This window comes from Festucalex cinctus, chromosome 14 (genome assembly GCF_051991245.1).
Source record: "Festucalex cinctus isolate MCC-2025b chromosome 14, RoL_Fcin_1.0, whole genome shotgun sequence".
In the NCBI taxonomy this organism is placed as follows: domain Eukaryota; kingdom Metazoa; phylum Chordata; class Actinopteri; order Syngnathiformes; family Syngnathidae; genus Festucalex; species Festucalex cinctus.
Window position 1 is genome coordinate 15763256 of NC_135424.1, and position 20048 is coordinate 15783303.

Genomic DNA, 20048 nt, shown 5'->3' on the forward strand with positions numbered 1-20048 from the left:
CCTCCTGGAGCATTTAAAGGGCCAGGCACACTTCATTCTGCTTCCTATGTTTCCCCCTGCCTGTGCATTTCCCTCCAAAGCCGTGCCTCCGTGTGCCTCCCTGCAACTGATGTGAGTTTGAGATGCAGCCAAGGCTGGAAAGCAGCATTTGCCATCTCCCGCTCATTTGATTAGGCAGGATTCCTTATGTAATGTCGATTTTTATATAACGATGGCTTGAAAGAATGCCACAGATGCCACCACGCAGGGTAACGCATCTATTAGTCACTCAGACGCGCACGTTTTCAAAGATCTTTTTGCCTCGGCGATGCTGTGGCTGAGCGACGAGGATGCAGTTCTGCAGGAAGGTGCTCTGCAAGCCTTGTAGCGCCAGAGTCACTTCGCCAGAGGAGGACATGGAATACAGGATGGGGGGCTGCATCGGAATTTCACCAAGACAGGTAATCGGCGGAGGACGCTGCTTTGTCGCTGTGAGAGAATAGATGCTTGTCATTTAAAAGAAAGGCAAATAGAATCGGAGACATTGTTGTGATGGGGGGAAGCGTGACATCAAAGAGGAAAGCCCCAGGGAGATGGTGGGTGCTATGGAGGAGAATTAAAGGGTCGAAGAATTGGAGAATGGAATTTATTCACATTACCATGATTTTGTTAGCATTTTTGATGAAAGCAATGCAGTTTTGAAACCATGCTATAATGAAGTCAAGATTTGGAGCTCAAACCTGTTTGGTCCGGTTTATATTTTGTACTGTCACACGTGGAGAGCTACAGGTAGGAAAGATCAAGACATTACTGTGGAGTGAAAAGCGGAGGAGTAAAATCTGAGCCTGCTATAAGCTTAATGTACGTATTGCAACAGGTTTATTATACTTAGTTTCACTTTCTGCACTTTTCTACAATATTTTGGAGTCTATCTTTGGAAACTATTTTTGATGGCAATGTTGTTGGACCAAAGAGCGTGCATGTCTCGCAACCGCTGCTCTAGTTCATCCGAAAGGTGTTTGGTTGGTTGGAGTCAGGACACTCAGATTATCATAGATTGGGGCAAAGTCATACTGGTGCACAAGATAGCCGTCTCATAAAATGTTGCATTGAATAGTATGCAGCAAAATTAGCAGCATAAATTCAACACCAACAAAGTGTCTATATTGGTCCACATTAAATATAGTTAAAACAACACTTTTGAAAGTGTTACATTCTTTTTTACACTGAGGAGATAAAACTTATTTTTTTCCTTTTTTAGTACTCAAGTCTTATTCATTTGGCAGCCTTGCCGAATAATGTCATCATCGCTGTCTTTTAAAAAAAATATTTTTATTTTTTTATTTTTTTGTGCGTGTGCTCTTTTTACTACCTGAAACCCTTCCATCCATTAATTTTCTTGACCACTTATTCCTCATAAGGGTTGCGGGGGCTGCTGGCGCCTTTCTCAGCTGGCTCTGGGCAGTAGGCGGGGGACACCCTGGACTGGTTGCCAGCCAATCGCAGGGCACACAGAGACGAACAACCATCCGTACTCACAAGCACACCTAGGGACAATTCGGAGTGCCCAATTAACCTGCCATGCATGTCTTTGGAATGTGGGAGGAGACCAGAGTACACGGAGAAGACCCACGCGGTCACGGTGGGAAACATGCAAACTCCACCCAAGAAGGCCGGAGCCTGGACTCGAACCCGAGTCCTCAGAACTGGGAGGCGGATGTGCTCACTAGTCATCCACCGTGCTGCCCCTACCTGAAACCCTTCACTTTAATTGGAAACTTGAAGGTTCCACCAGAGGCACAAAGTTGTTAGGAGACCAGAGGAAGGATCAAATTAAGGAAAGATGAAGCAAAGTGAAATCCAACACCAACCAGACATCACCCTCCACCCACAGAGTTACAAATCCCGACTCTTTCACCAACCCCAGATACATCTGAATTCCAACAGGATTAGGGAGACATCAAGAGACCAGAGGAAGGACTAAAGGAAGGAAGGAACTAAATGTCTTAAAACAATTCTGATGATAGTTGAAATTTAACACTAATCAACAATGGTCAGTGTTGATTTTACACTACACTACTGTGTAGTGTTAAAATACTACACCATCTAGTGGTGTACTCAGTGACCTTTATTTTTCAAAAAATCACTTCATAGATCAGCACAAACTACTTCTGTTTGAGAGTGATGATCCAGATGAATTAATTAACTCACTAAGAGAGGTGTGTGCTCCACGATCCGTATCAGAAGTGCAGACTCCAAAACTCACTCCAACTGGAATATATCCAAGTGTGAGTGTGTCATAAGCAGGACGACCTGTCACTTTCACTCTGAGCAGTTATGGCCTCCTCAGCTCCGATTCTGTCTCCTCCTCCTTCCAGTTCTGCTTTCCCTCCCCTCAATGACACTTTCCTCACTTCTCCTCCGGTCCAGCATTCACCTCGGGCCACCTATCAAACCCCCTTTAGCGCCCGATCTCCACCTGCTCACCCCACGTGCAATGCAAAAATAGCATCAGAGAAACTGAGGCTCCGCGCAGGAGACGGCAGAACTTTAGTCAGACAGTAAACACGGACTGGAGGAGCTTGTGCGAGCTTGAAGGGGACGAATTCTCTTCTTAGCGGCGGTGAGTAGCAAACCGCTTGGTTTCTGTGGTGTCGCGATGAAGATAGTAAGGTAAAATGTGATCATAATTGACTTTGGACTAATTTAATCGTCTGAATGCATTGTAATGGCACATTTTAAACTGTTTCTCCACTGTAGACTGTTGATGATTAATCTTATGTACAATACATGCAATTTAATGCTAATATTGTTATAAATAGATGTGTTTAGAGCTGCGCAAGTGGAGGGGTAGCATACAGGGCAGTAAATATCACTCTCCATGTAGGGGCTCGTGTCGAATGGTCAGTTATGACAACAATCTTATCATCCAAATTATAACTGTTGTGCTTTTTTGTAATGACAAAAAGCTCTGAAATGCATCCACTAGCTCAAGTGCGCACACAATTACGACATGGAGGCTGAAATTACATCCCTTTTATCCAGACAGCAAGCAGGCAGGCTGGAGCGGAGAAGTGTTGCCATAAACACAGCACAAAACACATGTTCCTGTTAATAATATTATGCACTCACTACTAGCAAACACATCTGAAGGCCGATTATACAATATAATGAGATTCAAACAAATGCAGTATAATTTTGGCTTTCCAACGACAATGATGATCAGCTATGACACAGTGAAAGATTTGTGGATTGTATTGGATCCCATGAGATTGTGTGGTTGGTATCGTTTTTATTTTGAACTGTTCCTGAACTGTTCACAAAACTGTGGGGAAAACTGTCAAGCAGAAGAGTACAAGGCAGATGTATCTATTTATAAAATCTAGCATATTCAGGTCAGTGCTTGCTAATTGTGCATGCGCACTTTTAAGTAGTATCAGCCATGCACAAACAAGCCTCCCTGCAGGGTGAATGAATCTGCAGATTTACAATACAGTATATTAACTGAAAGCATTTGGGCGGGAAAAAAGGCTAAATGTGCTCAATTTTGATTTAGTCAGACACTCAGAATGTATTTGTTTACTAATACGTTTGTTAGCAGAGATGTAATTTGCAATGTAATGCATAATATTTTGCTCCTCTCACGTTGCCAAATAAGGTAACCAAATTATTCAAATGTAAGTTTTTGCATAATTGGTCATGCTCCTCTGGCCTTCAGCCCCTACTGAGCGTTGTTAAGGTTGAACTTTGGCCTGAGCAAAGTGGTACTTGCGTCACGTTTTTCTAATCTGTAAAACGACATATAAAGTACATTCATACACACTTACCATTCTCTGTCTGCTGCTCTAATCCTGTGGAAAAGGAGTTCACTGAGGGACCTCAGCTCGCCTGCACATTTTGTCTCTCTGTGTTGAGCCTGGGAAGGTCCGGAGGCTCCTTGTGCCGCTCGGCCTGATGAGACATGGGGAACGAGAGCAGCACGACTGAGGCCTTGGTAAGAGACACATTAGTTGTCATGATACCACTAACAATATTACTACTAATATTACCAATACAAATACTACTAGTATCACTACTAATACCAGTACTACTAGTACTTAAAAACACCCAAGCTCTTTTTATACAGAGAACTATACTATCAATAAGGTACTCACTTTAGTACTACTACTAATGCTACTAATACAAATACCACCACTACTACTAATACAAGTACTGCAGTACTCGTTTTAAGACTGCTACGGGTGATGTTGCAGATAACAAATGAAAAGCAATTAAAAACCTTAACCTTCAAACTTTTGTACCCCTGTGAAGAATCCACTTCTTTTATTTGTGTAACTTTTACGAGACTGAATCTAAGTTAGGGAACACCGATTTGTTTTATTGGGCCCTTCTGAAATGATGTAGAATTGAAGCTATAGAAACGTACCCACATGTGACTCAAGATCCTCAATAGGTCGCTTGCACATCGTAATGCATCATGGGAGTTTTTTCTTCGGGCGCCATCTTGGGTGTCCGCCGGTTCACAAGGTACACTCGTGAGTTACACGGTAGAGCTCATCAACCTGATGTAATTTTCGCAGTATTTTCACGATTTACCGGAAGATCAAAAACAACGATACAGGCAGAAGGTGTCTCTGTGTGGCGGGATTGATCCTAATTACGTCCTGACCAAGGGTGAATTTTTTTTGACGGAGAAAGCTTGCTGGCCAAATGTGACATCTCTGGACATCTTTCACTACCTCGTGTTGACAACATGCTCCATAACACGCCAACAAATCCCTGGAGGCTTACAATTATTTTGTAAGCGGGTGGATACAGAGTGTAAACTTTAACATCGCATCAGAAGAAACTGTTGCTGTTGCACGTAAGTAAACCACATGGTGTTGGTAATTCTGCACACAAAAATGTTGATTTGTTCTCAGGCTTCCTGTTATCATTGTGTTTACATGCACAGCTGGGTTTACCTGATGTGGTTTTTCTAATAATTTTATAACAGGCAAATATGGCAGAGCGTATAAGAATAAAAAGTAACTATGCACAGCCTCCCCGTGGCTTAATTAAATTTAATGCTATCCTTTCACTAGTTACATGTTACTTAATCAACTTATTCTAAATGGTTAAGGTTAACCACTCTCAGAGGACGTATTTTTAGTTTCAGTTTCCAGTACAATAAAACGTGTTCATGGTAACTACTGAGCATACTGACAGCTTTTCTTATGATCTCACGGTTAAGGAGGCTGTCACAACACCCAATTTCTGTCTGGTGCCAGATGGCAACAATTCCCATCACTTGTCACGACAACACTAATATTATTACCAGGTATGTATGGCTTTACTTTTTGTAGTTTATTATTTAATTCTATGTTTCATATTTTCATTACAATGTTTGTAATATTTTCAGATTCAGGCACAGATGAGTTTAACTGGACGGACTTCTGCGACTTTGTGGTGTGGACAAAGTGTGATTGAGCGAGTCCACCCAGATCGCTCGTTTTGGCCAGTTGGAAAAGCCAGAGTTTTTTTTTTTTCCCAAAATCCCCTCCTTACCTGAACTGCTCGGGAGAGCATTTACTAGATCAGCAGTGGACTTCCAGTGTTCCTGCTCAGCCGCTGTCACCTACCACTTGCTCATGTACTTCAAAGATGCGGAGTAAAGTAGTTTTTTTGTGCTGCAGCAGATTGTAAAATCAAATGATATCACTTGAAGTGTGCCAATCTAGACTGCCAAAAGGACAGTGGTTTTGTGACAAGTGTGAAACAAGGATTATTGGGAAAACTGTAACAGTACTGGTACTTGTCTTACATTAAACAAATTTAAAAGAGAGCAACTTTTTCCTCTGTACATAGCATAATGAAAGTCATTGCATACCCCATCAACATTACATCATACCGTCATACTCTTAAAATAATGGCCTAATATTTTGACACAAATTATCAACCCTCGTGAGGATAAACAGTAAGGAATTTTAATGTAAATATCTCAGGATGGTAGGCACCTGTGCTAAAATAAACTGCATTAATTAACAGTTCCATTTTATCCCTGAAATTACTACATCTAATCATTATTCACTTCATTTTTTGTGCTTTTAGAAATAATAGAGATTTATGCCATTACTTTAAGAGGGACCATATTGCCATATTGAGTCAAATCCTGTCATTTGTATTATGTATAGCTTTGTAAACAAACCCAACAATAGAATTTGTATATTCGCTGCCTTTATTAGCGCCAAACAAACAGTCGCATGTTGTCCTCCTTCAATGCTCGCCTTCGTTTCCATCATGTCATTGGCAATCAAGTCGGTGTGGCATGAGATCCCTAAAGAAATAATAATAAAAAAAAAAAGATCACAAAAAAATACATACCAGTAATAGGTTTAATATAGTACAGTAGTATAGTTTTTTTTTGTCAGTGTAAAAGAAATGTACACATTTTGTTGCATTTTTTAATGTATGAACATTGCTACAGGCAAATACTTGTTTCTATAAACACTTCCAAATGTCTCTAAAATATAAGGTGCGTGTACACACACAAACATAAACACATACATTCACTCATGCATACAATATATCATGTAATGAATTCTGAGTGGCATACCAGTGTCAATGATGTCAGCAGTACTTGAGGGTACAGGTTACTGGAGCCATCTGGCTGCATAACTGCAACAATCTCTGCCACTTCGAGTCGTCTTTTCTTTGCTTGTCTCTCCTGTGCACGTTCATATCTTGGCACCGACTGGGCTGAGACATAGATGTTGTAACTTGGGACCCAACTTTAATGTTGGAGCCCACCAGTCGGGATGATTGGACAGAAAAACGGGCGCAGGGCGACCTGTTAAAATAAACAAATATATAAACAAATAAAATATGGAAAGACTGGTTATTTTACCGCAGTAGGGTGGCCGTGAATAAGTTCTTTAGCATGATGTGTAGGCTACCGAATAAGTTCTTTAGCATGATGTGTAGGCTACCGGGGTCTGTTTACTTGCATCACCCCCGGGGGTCTGTTTTCTTGCATCACCCCCTTCTGTCTCTTTTTTTCCAAGTTTACATTTTGCCACCAAAAAACATGTTATCGGCATTAAGAGCCCAAGACTAATCAATCCAATTTAAGCAGTAAACACTTTGCACTGGCACTACTTGGGTGAAAATGTTCGATGTTAGCTTTCGGCTAACGTCCGCTAGCCAGCTTGTACTACCGAACTTGCTTGCTCATGAATCCAAAACATAAGCAACTTGCCCATATATGGGCGGTCGAAACGTTATTAATCCTCATGCATTAAATAAAGGTAAACAAGCTTACCGCTCACAAAGTGATGGCTGCACACACGAGCCCAAAGTAACGACTTCCCTCCGGAGTCCGCACTCCTCTGTCTCCAGGCCCTGGTTCCTAATTATTTTCGGAATTCGGAAAAAAGACCGACCATTTTCCCCCTTGGTTTTGTTCGAACAGCCAACGATGCAGCAACAATGTACCATTTTAAACGCAGAAAACAAACGTGATAGATACGTGTTAGACCGAATCGCTACGTAAATGGAGGCCACCCAGCATGGCGACTACGAGAAATCCGAGGCGGAAGTGACGACATGTGCAAGCGACCTATTGGAATTCTGGATTATCCTGATTGGATTAATGCAAAGGGGCCTCTTTACAGTCGGAGGACCCCAGGCAGATGAATGTATTTTACATGGCATGGTATGGAAAACATAACAACGATGCATGCTAATAATATCAGCACTCTATTCTCACCGCCAAAAATCTTGCAGCATCAAATTTGTAATTTCAGCCAGAAGAGGGCGCTCCTGAACAGGTTGTTCTGTTTCCACCCCAAGAAAATCACACTGAACAGGTACTAAATAAAAGTGTGGATGTTTCGAAAAAACGTATTGTATTTGAAGAAAAAAAATCCAAATAAACCATTACAAATATCCCTTATTTATGACTTTAAATGTACTACAAATAAAATGCTTTCAATTCTCTTTTTATGAATATTTTTTTACTAGCAATAATGGAAAAGTATAGTATAGTAATATAATCAATTAAAACAGTATATATTAACATATTCAATGATGATTATGAGGGTACAGTTGAATTGGTTTAATTATTTATTTGTAGTCTGTCTAATGTTCACAATGTTATTCGTCAGTGTTTACTGTATTCATCAGGGATTGTATTCATTTTGTTGTCATGTGATGATGTCACATACAAACAACCTCAAGACATGAGATAGAAGTACAGTACTTGCGTGTGTGTCTGTGTACCAAAAGCATCATGCAGTGCAACCTGATCCTCTCCTGGGGGGGTCACCACAGGCCTGCCCCTTGGCCTAATTCCCAGCATTCACCTGCACGGACCACTGTCAGTCAGACAGTAGTACATCCAGGTGGAAGACACACAAACCACAGGGAGGGTGTGTGGAAGAGGAGGGGAGGGGTACAGCACCAAGGGGAGGGCAAATTGAGGAAGAGGAGGGAGTAGGAACAGCGCTAAGATGGAAGGGGGAGGAGGAGAATTCCTGGCCCTTCCCAGTTGCCAGCCAAGTGATTCAGCAGCACTGTTTGTCCTACCAACACACACACGCCCGCACAGTTCAAGAGTGAGGAGGCGCATGGAAATTCAGAAGGGAGGTGGCAGAAGGCAGAAAGGAGAAGGAGGGGCTGGCCGAACGACTCAGCCAAGGAAAGGAGAGGAGAGCGGCTGCATGTGTTGCAGCATGTTTTTGTGTTCCAAAACAGCACTCGGGCCCTCAGAGGCGGCATGTGTACAGTGAGTACAGTGGAGGGACAGAAAGGAAACCTTGAACATATTTAGTAAGTACATTATGCAACTTTTGATTGTATTGCGTTCTACTTTCATGATGTCTGGTGAGCAACTTAAGTCAAGGCCTGTTTTTAGTTTATAGTCGTGTGTGAAACATCACATTTGTAAACATGGCCAATGACATATTGCATTGTGTTACTTGTTTTCAGTTTTGTTAAAGCAATAGTGTATAATGTATGCATGTTTGTATTGGACTGAAACGAATGCTGTACTGTTATGTCTCGACAAGCTTCAAAATGGTTTCATACAGTAGATGTCACTTTAATTATAGGGCTATTTGTATTGCAGTAACCTTGCTTGTGCCTCTCATAGTGCTGAGTGGACAGTTGCCATGTGACATTAGCAGCTTTTGATGAGAGTTTAAGTAGCATCAGCAACATGCACTCACCGGACGTGTCATTGGGTACACTTGCACATGAGTCATACAAAAATGTCTTTGCATAGATAATGTCTAGTTTTCGGTGGCAGTCAGAAAGCTTCAGTGTTTAATAGTGTGGCTGAGTTTGCTGCAATGAAGAACAGCACTGGTGCTTCTCATGTAGTGAATGATGGATAATATTACGTCATGATAAGTTTGTGCTAATCATTTAATTCAATACAATGCAAGCCGGGGTGAGTAATCATCATAATGTAATTATAGAAGATAATGCATTAATTTAACAGCAACAACAACTGGCAGATCATGTAACCATTTAAAAATAGGATATCAATCAGAAAAACGTCAGAATGGCAGGTGAAAGGTTTTGGGGTTCGCCTCTGAAAAATGAAAATACCTCAAAATGCAGTTTTGCAATTGATTAGTCATGACTTGGCACAAACAAACCTAATTGTGGTCACAATACAGGTGACACCAGTCACCTCAGTACACTTTAAACTCCACCTTAACTGAACTGCATATTTAACACTCACTTACTTCACCACAAAACGTCACCTCAGAGATGGCATTGTGAGAAGGAGACCTTTGTATTCAACTGGCAAAAAACAAAAATGATTTATCGTGAGCAAGAGCAGATAATGACTTTAGCATTTATACTAGCTGCTTTAGTGTGTGTCCATGCTGCCTCTGCATTCAAACATTCATAAATAATGTAAAGGAATGCTTTCCCCTCTGAGTTGCATCTGAACATAATCTACACATTATAGCTGTGTCTATTTCAGACATATTCGTGCACATAATATATAATAATATATTGTTGTGTGTCTGAAAGCCTCTATTTACATCACACATGACCCAGTGTTGTGCTTTAAGGCTGCAGGTGTCATTTAGACAGCTGCTGGTAGTTAAATAGACACCCAAACCGTTCCTTAAAACATAAAATTAATCATTATAAAGGGATTTTACTCACCTGGCTGGTTTGTCTTCAATGCCTTTTGTGACTCAGATGCCTCTTACAACAATAAATGTACTGTTCTGAGAAGTTAAGTTCCATTGGTGTAAAAACAAAACAGGCTGCTGCACTTTTATTAAAGTATTTGTCTGCAGGTTTTTAAATGGCATGTTGATTTGAATAGAGCTGGGGTTCTCAAGTATTATGTTTTTATTTTTATAAAAGCAAACTGGGAAGGTGTAGTGGAGTATCAGTTATCAGTAAATATTAGCTGCACATCCCTGCAGGCTATACACACAAACCTTTATTATGTTGTCTAACAGATGGGTGGAGTTATTTGTGCATCTTTGTTTGCATTAGAGCGGTAAGCCTGCTGGTGTTTGTACATTTTTATACAAGACATATGGAACTGTACATAGTGTTTGTAACCGTGAATCCATCTAGAACAACTATTCAATGAAAAAAGAAAACAATATGTATTTAGTGTAAGGCATTCTCCTATATCAGACTTATAGGGAAGGAGAATAACATCTCTGTCATTGTCTCAGAAACTTTAGTGGTTGAAAAGATTGGTGAACCAGCCCGGGACATCACTAATGTTTTATTATTAGCAGCATTAGTGCTAACAACTTTGTTACACATTTTGCTGCACTAATCTAATCAGATAAATTTTGTTTAAAGGCAGAGTCTTCCGTTTTCACTCAGGAAAATGCACTTTATAAATACAGGATGTATAGCCATGAATTCCTTCTCAATCGACACCTCTGGGCTTCTGTTAATGTGTGGTGGTGATTTTTTCCTAAACCCCCACCTCCCCAGCCTGTATTTTGCCATTTTGTGTTTCTTTTGTCAACAGCGGAACGTTTTTGTGATCAGACAGTTGTTTAACCGTCCAGCCAATCGCAGAGCGGGGGTTGGCGGGAGGCGTGTCACTCACTGTGGCCAGACGGGGCCGGGCGAATTTGTCGGCTACATGATGTCACTCCTGCGCCAGCTTGACAGCACGCACGGATTATTATTATTATTGTTTTTTTCACTCACTCACTCACACAAGCTTGAGTGAATGAAAAAAATAAAATAAAAATCCGTGCGTGCTGTCAAGTTACCTCGGGAGTGACGTCATGCAGCCGACAAACTCGCCCGGCCCCGTCTGCTGACAGTGAGTGGTTCAAAGGAAATTACACCTGTAGGGGGAGCCCCAGGGCATTTTGTTTTTTAGTTGTATTTGTTTGCATGAAAACAGAAAAAGTGATATAACATTTGACTGCTTATAGTACTCGTAATGCCATATATTTAATCAAACACCCGACAAAATTACTGTTGTTCTACAAACACCATTCTATTGTCTGTCAGGTTGGCGTCATATAGTTTCACTATGTTTTCATTTTGCTGTTGACAGTTTTGAATTTTAAAGCGGAACATAAAAATAATCAGAGTTAATGAAGTTTAATGATGGTGATATTTTAAGCCATTACATTATTTGTTATGGAATTTATTTATTCATTAAAATTTGGCGGCATCTTGGGCATTTTAGATACATAAAGCTGAGTTTTTCAGTGATTATCTAGTGATAAGTTCCACAGGGAAAAAAATGTGAATTGGTGAACTCTGAACCAACAAAACACTGAGGATACTGTATGTAGAGTGCTTGCTTGTACCATCTATCCATCCATTTTCCATTAGTGTGTTTTTCTCCTCTACAGACTGAAGCCCAGAAGGATGCTGGGGTGCTTTTGACAGAGACATCCACTAGCCAGCAGAGTTTGCTGTCCCAGCCAGTGCTCCTAGATGTCCCAGTCATCACTGGTGTGGAGGAGAGCAGAGGTACGGCAGACGCCCCTGAGGACAAGGAGGAACTTGAGTTTCCCCATGACCTGCTGCCCAGTCTAGATTTTAGCAGTGACCTTAACATCTGGGAGTCCTCACTAGGGTGAGTCTGAGATTGAAAATACGTGTTATGCAGGTTACACCATCATGATCATATTTACATGATAAATGTTTTCTATGAGATGTTTTTGGTACAAATGTTTTAAAGTAGACTAGAGGCTTGTCAATGTATTATATACAATAAATGCAAGTGAGACTATCTTAATTTTTCCTCTGATTTATACTTGATCTGTGGGTTTAAGGGAGCAGATCTGCACCACATTTTAAGTAGCGACAACTAGAACTTTGTTTTCTTTTCTGTATGTGTGTGTATGTGCACATGTCCCGGGGCTATGTTGACAGGCTTAAGACTAGCACAGGAGAAAGGGCACATGAGCAGGTGAACCCCCTGCTGGCTGGCTTGCAACATCACATGGAAGTCAGTCATCCTCTGGTAGTTCTAGACAACAGGTGACTGGTGATGAATAATAAAATCAGCGTGCATGGAGTGAAACAATAAAGCTAACAACCAGAATGCTATGGTAATGTTAGCATGATAGATATCTTTGCTCTGTGGGCTTTGTCCCATCAAAGCTGGATTGAGAAATTAGTTGCTTTAATGCTTGGGTGAATTAATATTAAGATATGTTGTTTTACTAAAAAATTTGGTAGATTGGGTAATTGTGTGTTTTATGGACTAACTTAAATATATTACACCATTTGGGGGGAAGGACCTTGCTCTCATGCAAAGTTGTAGCTGTCTATTTTGTGCTGCTCCTCCTAATGAGGATAATACAGCCAGGATGTATTGTGTATTGTATATTGTATTGTATTGTACATTACTGATTAAAACCAGTTGCCAGAAGTAATGTTTTTTTTTTTGTAACGTCTTTTAGATTAAAATATGCAGACCCTTACAATAATAATAATAATAATAATAATAATTCATTTTATGTTTTAGGCAACTTTCAGGATAGGCTACTCAAGGTCACTGTACAATCATCAATTGAAATGGCAAATGATAGCTATTGGCAACATTAAAGTCAGTAAGTGGTCTGTAATTGGTGTGTTTTGACTCTAGTTCTAAAGATTACAAATGTGCATATAAGTTTTAGAAAGTCTCTTTCAGTATGATTTAGTGCAATTCTACGCTGCTGCAAAATCAGATTAAATTAAATGAAGCTTTATTATCATTTCTAGAGTAAAACAGAATGAAAGGTGGTTTCTCCAGGATCATATAAACTACATTTGTTGTGCAATTTTTTTTTTTAGTTGAATAGTGAGGGAAAATAAAAATCTAATAAATATGTTATGTAAGTTGTAAATCATCAGGGAAATATGTCCCAAAGAATAGTCTGACTCTGACAAAGATGAGTTTAGTAGACATGCAACCATAACAATAAAAATTGTTAAATTAATTGCTATTGTTAATCAAAGAATAAATGAATTATCTTTTCAAGGTCTGAATATTTGATAAATCTATTTTTATATTGTGCGAGTGTACTTAAAGGGAGACTTCACTTATTTAGTCCATTATAGCAATAAAAAGTTAATATTTTGTCTATAATTAATTTGATGCTTTCATTATTTTTCATATACAATTAGTACCTTTAAAAACACAATTTGCAACTTGCTGTCGACTGAAAATGACATCACAAGGGCTCAAGTAACCACTCACAGCTCACCTGTTTTCTAGGTTTGGTCATGTGACATTCACAAGCTGAGTGACTGAGTGAGCATGTTTGACTGCCAAAAATGGCTAAATAAGTAAAGTATCTCTTTAATGTTGTGTACAGTGAGTTTATTCAAGTTGTCCATGATATAGTAATGGTATTTTGGGCGAGTCCCTCATAAGGCAACTAGATAATGGATCTGTGCTACATTAAAGAAGTTCAGATGATTCCACAACATTGTGTAGTTTGGCTAAATAGGGCTCAGCTGTGGTCTAACAGTTGCATTGTTAAGCTTGTTTTGTTTTTCTGGGTCAGTGTTTTAATAACTGATTGGTGCACCATTTACAATTTTGATCCTTTGATTATGTAACATTTAAAGACCGGCTTAAACAATTAATGTACTTTCTATAAAATGCTGTGTTCATATATCTAGATTTAAGTGCTGCTATTTATTAACAGCCAACTGTTTTGAAACAGTTGGTTTGCATTTCAACTACAGTTGCATTGTGCGTGCACCCGCGTGAGTGCAGTGCTTGAGCATGAGCTTTATGAACCACAAGTGGCCTTGTGTGGCATCATGGAATGAGCAGCTGTTTGTCTGCAAGTCCACATTCTTAACTATGTCACCTTACCCTGGTCTCAGGCCTCACGGCGCCGACCCACTCCTCGCAGATGCCTCGGCCTCACTTCAGCCCATTGCCACACCTCACCCAGCTGGCCAACACTTGACCCCTCCTTCGTGTGCGCTTCTCGACCAGGAGCTCCAAGCAGCCTTCCAGGAATGTGAGGAACAAATGGCCTCACTGAGCGTTTCACATATCAAAGAGCCCATCAGCACCAGTCATGAAAAAGTTGATGAAAAGGATTGGAAAACTGGACAAGCAACAGTTACAAAATGTGATGAGTCATCACTGCCTCAAGTTGCAGACCAGCCTGGACCTGGTAACAGCAAGCTCATAAACAAAAATACACATGGAAACAGTAAGACTGGGCGCAGCCAGATGGATACAGTTGTGTTTAGTTTCAGGGACTACATACTTGGAAAAGAAAATCCTGAGCCAGAAGAAACAATAAAAGAGGATGAGCAGAATCAAGCAGGTCCCGATACACATACAGAAAAATCAACAGACTCATTTGAGCAAAGGGCTGAAGATGTCGTATTGAATGACACACATGTTGATTGTAACACAGTCACCGGTGATATTAGCCCACTGGATTGTAATAGGGACACTATGGATGAAGACATGGATCGAAATGTAGAGATGATCGACTTAAAAATTGGACATCAGATTCCTACATGCACTATGGCCTTCAGTAATTCAAGTAACACTGTTAAAGAATTTTCTGAATCTGTAAGTCCTGAAAATAAAGATGTACCGGAGGAATTGCAGAAAAATCTAGCAGGATCAAATAGTAATGCTGACGACGACACACCACTGATTTCCCCAAGCAATGAGCAGGGTGAGCTTGCACATAACAAAAGGATGAAAAAGAGAGACAAAAAGAAGCACAAGAAAAAGAAAAGGGCGGAGATAAACATAGAGACTGAAGTGGAGGATAGGATGGAAGGACAAACTGAAACGGAATTACAGGCTGTCCCACTTATAAATACAGGGAATCACTGTCACTCAGAGCCAATTGCATCTTCAGTGTCATGCGGAGAGACGATAATGTGTAGGGCACAGCCTAATGATGACATTTGTCGCAAGGGAAAGCCAAGCCCCTCCCAATCATTGTTTTATAGCCAGCAGGGTCATTTTATTGACTTAGCCTCTTCTGCATCCAATTTTGTTCCTTCATACGCTAATCTTTCTAATAACATAAATGTAATGGATGCTCAGTGTGGCAAAAATAACATTGACAATATCCCACAGAGAACACAACATACAACCGCAAGTCTCATCACTGAGGAAAAGATAACACATGTCCAAACTACCGTTGATGTTCTCGATCAGGCTTCAGAAAATCAATCAGATGTGGATATTGTTAGCACTGAAGCACAAATACAAAAACAGGAGAGCTCATTTTGCAACATCCCAGCTTGTGTGGGAGAGAGTTGTGTGGAAAGGGCCATTCAAGATGCTTTAGTGGAGGCTGCTGCGTTGCCACTAACAACACCCACGATGCGAGAAGTGATAAAAAGTGAGAGAGAAAGCGTGAGCTGTGATTCATGGGAGGGAGTAGCTACTAAAGCTATTGCAGGCATCGGGAAAGGAGAAGCAGAAAGACACCAGGAGGGATATGAACACAGGACGAGTCTTTTAAATAGGAGCATCCAGATCTCATCTGTCGAGTGCTCAAATAGTTTCCCAAACGAACAGAGACGGGCTGTTAGCGAGGAAAGCTACGACAGCAAAATGCCACACTCTTCGGCTGAGAGTTGTTCAAAAGGACAGAGGGAGACGAGCAGTGCAGAGGCAGCGATCTCTCCGGCAGAAGAGGGCGACAGAGAAAAGGAGCGGCTGTGGTTTGAAGGCAATTTGAATAATTTCTCCCATGGGATATTTGCTTGTGCTGATCATCTGAATGATAGTGCTGCAGGACTGGAGGGAGGAGGAGTAACTGAGTGCAGTTCATTCAGCCTTCCGGAGGGGGCTGCTGGAGGGGTGTCTGTAGCTGAGAAAAAAACGTGTCCACCCACTGATGTTGCAGAGTCATATGTGAAGTCACTGAGCAGTGGTGAGACGCTCATTACCATCACAGACAGCCTGTGCCCTAAGGAGGAGCTCGCTGCAGCATTTTCACCTTTGCCACCTCACATCGAACAAAGCAACACTGAAAGCGGAGACAGCACCCAGCACCATTTGAATTCTGAGGAGCCACCCTTTTCAGGAACCACTTGTGAGGCGTCAGCCATCACAGAGACCTCACTTTTTTCTACCAGCAACAATCAACAGGTTCAACCTGAAAGCACACCCAAAGCCACTGACGGAGAAGTCAAGATTCAAGCGCCGGCTCAGAACCCAACCAGTAGTGTGGGTAAGTCTACATGTGACAAAATTGGAGGCAGCCACAGGGTTCACTTTGCGGACAGTGTGAAAGAAGACTGTAGTGTTGAAGTGAGAAACATGTCAGTGCCGACTTCGGGATGTTCTTCATTGCCTCCGTTGACAGTACACGAGAGTTTATACCATCCTGTTGTTGAGGCCAGCTATATTTACCCAGACTTCCTCAGCTTAAAGAAGCCAGAAACCAGCAGTGATGCATCTTATACCAAGGATGAAGCCGCATTTCAAAGTGCCACACCAATGTCTGGGAATGACATTCTTTTGGAAACACACAATATATCCAAGAAAATTGAGAGCGATCCTTCAGGTGAAGAGGGAAAAAGGACAACTGAGAAAAATCTTGGTAGTACAGAACATAGTGACTGTCTTGAAAATGCCGTAATTCCCACAGGTGCTGCCGAGCCAGCAAAAAGCACGAACGAGCTTATAGAGCTCACCAAGAAGGAATTAAATAAAGCAACAAAAGAGCCATCAGAACAAAGAGATCAGCAACTAGAAAGAGAGAAGTCAATGGATCCGATGTTAACAAAGGAGAAAGAAGTTGTGACAGAAAAGGGCGTAGCCATTTTGTGTGTAACGGCAAAAGAAATTAACACTCTTGACATCAAAGAATCAATTAAACCTGACAACCCAGAAGAGCTAAAAAATGATGCATTTCTGGTCGAAGAAAGAGAAAGTTCAAGTTCTTGCACTAATGCTACCTTGAAGCCAAAAGGAGATCTCTTTACAGAGTCTCCTGATAGACAGCTTTCCAGTGATCTTGATGCCATTTCTAATTTGGAAACTGCAATGTTGACCTGCTCCGTCTCTCCTCAGACAAAACACACAGACCTCAGCGCTCAGCCTCCTGCTGGTTTTGATCAACCACTCTCTCATGCACTAGTTGGCGCAGAGCCAATTGAATTTAGGAAGGACTCAAAGTCTGTGACTCCTGTTGACCTAATAAAGGATGGGTCAGTAGGTTCAGAGGCGATTGCCACTGAACGGTCAATTTCTGTTCATGAGCAATGTGCCAGTAATTCTACATCAATACAGCAAACTCAAGGCCTTTTGCTGAGTGACGTGGGCGTAGTTGATGAAGTTGATGTCACTCTTTCGGAAGGAGTTGGTAATGACAATGCTGAGTGTGACAGTATCAAGACACACATGACTTTAGTAGATGATCAGGAACATGAAGAAGCAAAGGGAGGAGCAGAGATGTCTTTGAAACAAGAGGATAGAAATGACACAGAGTGTATCAACTCCCTGCCATGTGACCCCAAGTTGACACCCTTACAAGGGGAAGAACAACCTCCAGAGTGTGAACTGGCAAATGATGGCTCTGATAATATAATGACTCAAGCAACACCCGACCTCATAAATGACATCTGCCCACTCAGCTCTAACAAGCCCAATGGGATGTGTGATAACACTCAACTCTGTGATGTCAAGGGGAAACAGAACATGGATGAAAAAACTTCTGTGTCACTCGAAGACAAAACCGAGCAGCTCAATAATCAAAAGGAAACAGAAGACGGTGACAAACTGCATATAGAAAATGGGACACCACAACGCAATGAAGTGTTAAATAAAGACACTAAAGTGGAAACTGGAGACTTAGCATGGTCACATGAATATGACATCCAAAGTACTGAGTCAAATATGGTCAACAATTTGGAAACAGAGCTGAAAAGTGAACTTCATTTTGACCAAGATTTGCACAAAACTTTAGCAGAAACGATGGAGCATCAGGATAACAGGGACACATCAACAGACTTGAATTCAAATTCTGAACTGAATGATTTATCTCAGCAACAGGAGCAACTGGAGCAAGATTTGGTATCCAAGTATTCCACAGAAGGATTGCCAGGTGCTTGCGCAGAGGCATTTGAAGAGGGAGGAATGACTAACAGCCATGTCAAACCTATTCAAGCACCGTTTTCTGGGGGGACGGAGATAGTAGGAGGAGACGGTGAATCTTTTGAGACAGCAGAACGTCAGATTGAGTTGTCAAGAGAAGGCAGCAGTATCACTGAACAAGTGGTAGGTGTAGCGAAAGTTGAAAAGAAGGAATCACAAATTATTCCGGGAGTTGACAATATCGTTCCTCTTGTTTGTGATTTAACTGATAGCAGAAACTCAATTGGACAGCAAATTTTAGACCAGACAAAAATGGCTGACATGGATGAGTTTGAGCATGAGTTGAATAATGATGAATGTACCAGTACTTTTGCAGACGAGGGTTCAGGATCAAATTTAATACATGATAATGAATTTCTGAATTCTATGGATAGTAAAGGTGAGACAGAAAACAACCAATCAGATGGAGAGCTACATGGAAATCATTTGGCCTTCACAAGCATCGCTGTTCCCTCTCAGCCTTTATTAGAGGATCATGACATTTCACGTACGGGATTGTGTTTCTCTGATTCTGCTTCGAAAAAAGAAGCCATACGTAGCCATGAAAATGATAAAGATGTTAGTCCGAGTGAAACCAAGTATACCACAATACAAAGAAAAATGTTGAGCACTGTTGAAAAGGATCACAGTGGTGCTCAGGCTGTGGAAACCAAAATGAGTGAAACTGAGAGGTATAAAATCCCGGATACAATATGTGAGCCTCTTGAGTCGCAATGCTCCAATAAAAGCTTAGCCATACAAAATGGTTCAGTAACACGAACTCCCATAAAAGGACCTCATGTAGAGGAGGCTGTAGAGGGAAACAATGCGGCTTTAGATGAAGAAAATGCAGATTTGCCAGCGAAGGGACCACGTGAGTTTAACGTTGTAGATGAGAAAGCGACAGAAAAGAATGGACCTCAAGATAAAGACCCATCATCTGCTGACGTTTCAAACCACGCTTGTCACTATGATAGTAGCTTCCGTCTTTTGAAGGCAATGGAAAATGTCAATGAGACAACTAGCAATCCACAACCCAGCGTTGCTGCAGACACGCCCAGTGTTTCATCAAAAAGCCAGGATGATGATGATACAGTGCTCTCCCAAACTGAAAAACTTCCCGATCACATCTCTCCGCCAATCCAACCGTCTGATGATGTGGTACACCCTCCTGCCTGCAACTCTGATTTTGAACACGTGTCTGCAGACACAGCGGCGTCCCATGTGTCAGACAGTTCTGCTGGACTCACGACACAAGAGCCAGATACAAACTGGATAACAGCTCTCAGAGAAGCTGCTTCCTGTGCTCAGCCTGAACAAGAGAGCACAGAAATCCCAAGGTAATTAAAAGAGCATGAGGGGGTTTGAAATGTGTTCATAAGTTTATATTCTGTAGGGGAAATGTGTTTTTACATGGAAATAAGTGGAATGAAGAGAAATACACAGAGAAATCTTTATTGACTGCAGTTTTTAGTGCCCCCCCCCCCAAAAAAAAAAA

General features: G+C 41.2%; 1 protein-coding gene and 3 long non-coding RNA genes across 13 annotated transcripts in view; 2 read left to right on the forward strand and 2 right to left on the reverse strand.

Moving 5' to 3' along the window:
* The first annotated feature begins 65 nt into the window (after positions 1-65).
* Positions 66-20048, forward strand: part of tacc2 (transforming, acidic coiled-coil containing protein 2) — a 56301-nt gene continuing 36318 nt past the window's right edge. For 9 of the 10 annotated variants that reach the window (XM_077496070.1, XM_077496071.1, XM_077496073.1 and 6 more), the window contains exon 1: positions 14882-19890. In XM_077496070.1, coding sequence (XP_077352196.1) covers positions 14897-19890 — 4994 coding nt within the window. In that variant the 5' untranslated portion in view covers positions 14882-14896. Of the gene's footprint in view, positions 441-11828; positions 12056-14881; positions 19891-20048 lie in introns of those variants that run through there. The other variant, XM_077496078.1, reaches the window with a different exon arrangement.
* Positions 148-4239, reverse strand: LOC144001604 (uncharacterized). The gene is made up of 2 exons (XR_013278529.1): positions 3807-4239; positions 148-468 (listed from the first exon to the last, which is right to left on the reverse strand). It is a non-coding gene; the product is annotated as an uncharacterized LOC144001604 (long non-coding RNA).
* On the forward strand, positions 3990-5919 carry LOC144001603 (uncharacterized). Its single transcript, XR_013278528.1, has 3 exons — positions 3990-4843; positions 5213-5299; positions 5381-5919. It is a non-coding gene; the product is annotated as an uncharacterized LOC144001603 (long non-coding RNA).
* On the reverse strand, positions 6179-7579 carry LOC144001600 (uncharacterized). The gene is made up of 3 exons (XR_013278524.1): positions 7280-7579; positions 6575-6808; positions 6179-6295 (listed from the first exon to the last, which is right to left on the reverse strand). It is a non-coding gene; the product is annotated as an uncharacterized LOC144001600 (long non-coding RNA).